General features: G+C 33.5%; 1 protein-coding gene across 1 annotated transcript; it reads right to left on the bottom strand.

Moving 5' to 3' along the window:
- Positions 1-1,362: 1,362 nt before the first annotated feature.
- On the bottom strand, positions 1,363-2,082 carry LOC101260022 (nuclear transcription factor Y subunit B-7). The gene has a single exon (XM_010315837.4). The coding sequence runs from the start codon at positions 2,048-2,050 to the stop codon at positions 1,475-1,477; it is 576 nt and encodes a 191-aa protein (XP_010314139.1). The 5' UTR covers positions 2,051-2,082; the 3' UTR covers positions 1,363-1,474.
- Positions 2,083-2,328: the final 246 nt, after the last annotated feature.

Here is a 2,328-nt window from a genome sequence, read left to right on the forward strand (position 1 = left end):
AAATGTATTACTTTCGTGCTTGTGCCGACAATTTTAAGATTTCTTTGATGCCAAAAAGTGTCACACTCATGTTTGACCCGATAATTTTACATTTCTTTGAGGAAGACTTTACACGGTTTGAGGCAAAAAATTGTATTGTTCGAGTCAAAGACTTTACACCGTCTAAAATAAAGACTTTACATGGCTTGAGCCAAGGGCATAATGTCGTCTGAGCCAAGGATTTTACATCGTCTAAGGCAAAGCATGTCGTTTGAGCCAAGGATTTTACACCGTCCAAAGGCAAAGACTTTACATGGCTTGAGATGATGGCATTATGTCGTCTGAGCCAAGGACTTCACACCGTCTAAGGCAAGGACTTTACATGGCTTGAGCAGAAGACATTATAACGTCTGAGCCAAAGATCTTATATCATATAAGGCGAAGATTATATGTTTTAGTTTGAAGGAATCACATCATCTTGACCCAAAGACTTTACACACTTTGGTACTAAGACTTTGCATGAGTAGATTGGATCTTACAATGCCTAATTTGCGCTTAAAGGAGTAGTTACTCGTTGTCTAGATTTATAATATTCATTATTGAATTATTAATTTAAGTGCTAATAAAACACTTGTCCTTCCCCCACCCCTTTTTTTTTTTGGAGTTCGAATCATAATTTATTTCAAAGACTTAACATCTTCTTCTAATTCAAGATATCTTGTAATATCGAATCATAAGAACAGTGAAGTGGAGACCAAACTACTTGTACAGAAGCCATTAGGTGGTTAGCATGCCTCTCCATGGCCTTCTCTGGGGGAACTTTCCGGTCTAGATGATTGGACTTTAGAATATAATAGCCATCCTCCCAAGACATGGGAACTTTGATCTCCTAATCATCCTACCAAAAATATTGCAAGTTCTTTATCATGTTTGGGCCGGCGAATCATAAATAGAGAGACTCGATGTCAAGATAAAAATTAATCATATTTTCTTATATTAACGCTAATAAGATAGGTAAGTGTTATTCTTAAATGAATGTGTAATTTATTGAAGAAGGTTAAGGAACAAATAATAAAGAATACCTTTTACTTATCATTTCTTAATATAGTTACATGATAAAAATGGGATTGCTAATTCTATATAGGGGAAGGAAGTAATTTAAAAATTCCTTTTAAGATAATCATATCACTATATATAGTTATAATAAATAATACATAGATCGATGGGTTTTGTTGAGTGGTATATATGTATACACACACATATGAAACTAGACTAGAGAAAAACAAGACAAAAGTAATGGTAAAAGTAGGTGTAATGAAGTATGTTAGACGAATAGAATTTAACAACCCCCATGCTATGTTTGGTACGGTATATAGTAAGAAATAAGTGGAAAGTCATACGTATTTGTATAATAATCTTTTGTTTAGTACAATAATATATTAATTACATTACATGATATGACAAAATTAAAGGGAAAAAATAATATATATTATTATTACCAGTGTCCCATAGAATCAAGGTGTTCCTGTTTAGGTAATTGTGAGTTGGGGGAAAAAGGCAAAGGAAAAGGTTGATCTGTTGGAACAAATGAAGTTTGGGGAAGAAGGGGTGTAGGAGAATATACAGTAGTAGTAGTGTTGTATGAAAAATTTGGCTTGATCTGATCTGCAGCATGTTGTTGTTGTTGTTGGTTAACGTGCTTTGGAACATTTAGCTTTTCACCTTCTAATTCTCTATATTTGTTAAGATATTGTTTAAGAGGGAGAACGTAATCTTCAAACCCGAGAATTGTAATGGCCCATATAATGTCATCACCATTGATTGTCTTTCTCTTCTCACGCTGACATTTATCAGATGCTTCTCCAGTAACAAAGCTTATAAATTCTGATACACACTCTTGAACCGTTTCTTTTGCATCTTTCGAGATCTTTCCATTTCCTGGGATTACCTTCTTCATGATTCGACCCACATTAGCTATAGGAAGGAACCGATCTTGTTCTTTATTCATTGGCATTGGCATTAATGTACTACTACTACTTTCTGCACAATTTCCTCCCCTTTCATCCTCCATCTCCTCTATCTCTACCTTTAATTTTCAAACAAAAAAATAATATATTTTAATATATCATATAGCATAACTGGCATTACTACCAATAACTTAGGCATCAAAATTGGAAAATTATAAGGTCCAACATCAATTTCCATTTGTCTACACCCTCAGACTCGTTCTAGTCTCACTTCTAAAATCATGATAATAATTATTTAAAAATACAAAATATTGTGTAATTATAAAGAGTTGTGATCTTTCCTAAAGATTATGATTTTTTCTAAGGTTTGTGACCTTTCCGG

The sequence above is a fragment of the Solanum lycopersicum genome, chromosome 12 (genome assembly GCF_036512215.1).
Source record: "Solanum lycopersicum chromosome 12, SLM_r2.1".
Classification (NCBI taxonomy): Eukaryota; Viridiplantae; Streptophyta; class Magnoliopsida; order Solanales; family Solanaceae; genus Solanum; species Solanum lycopersicum.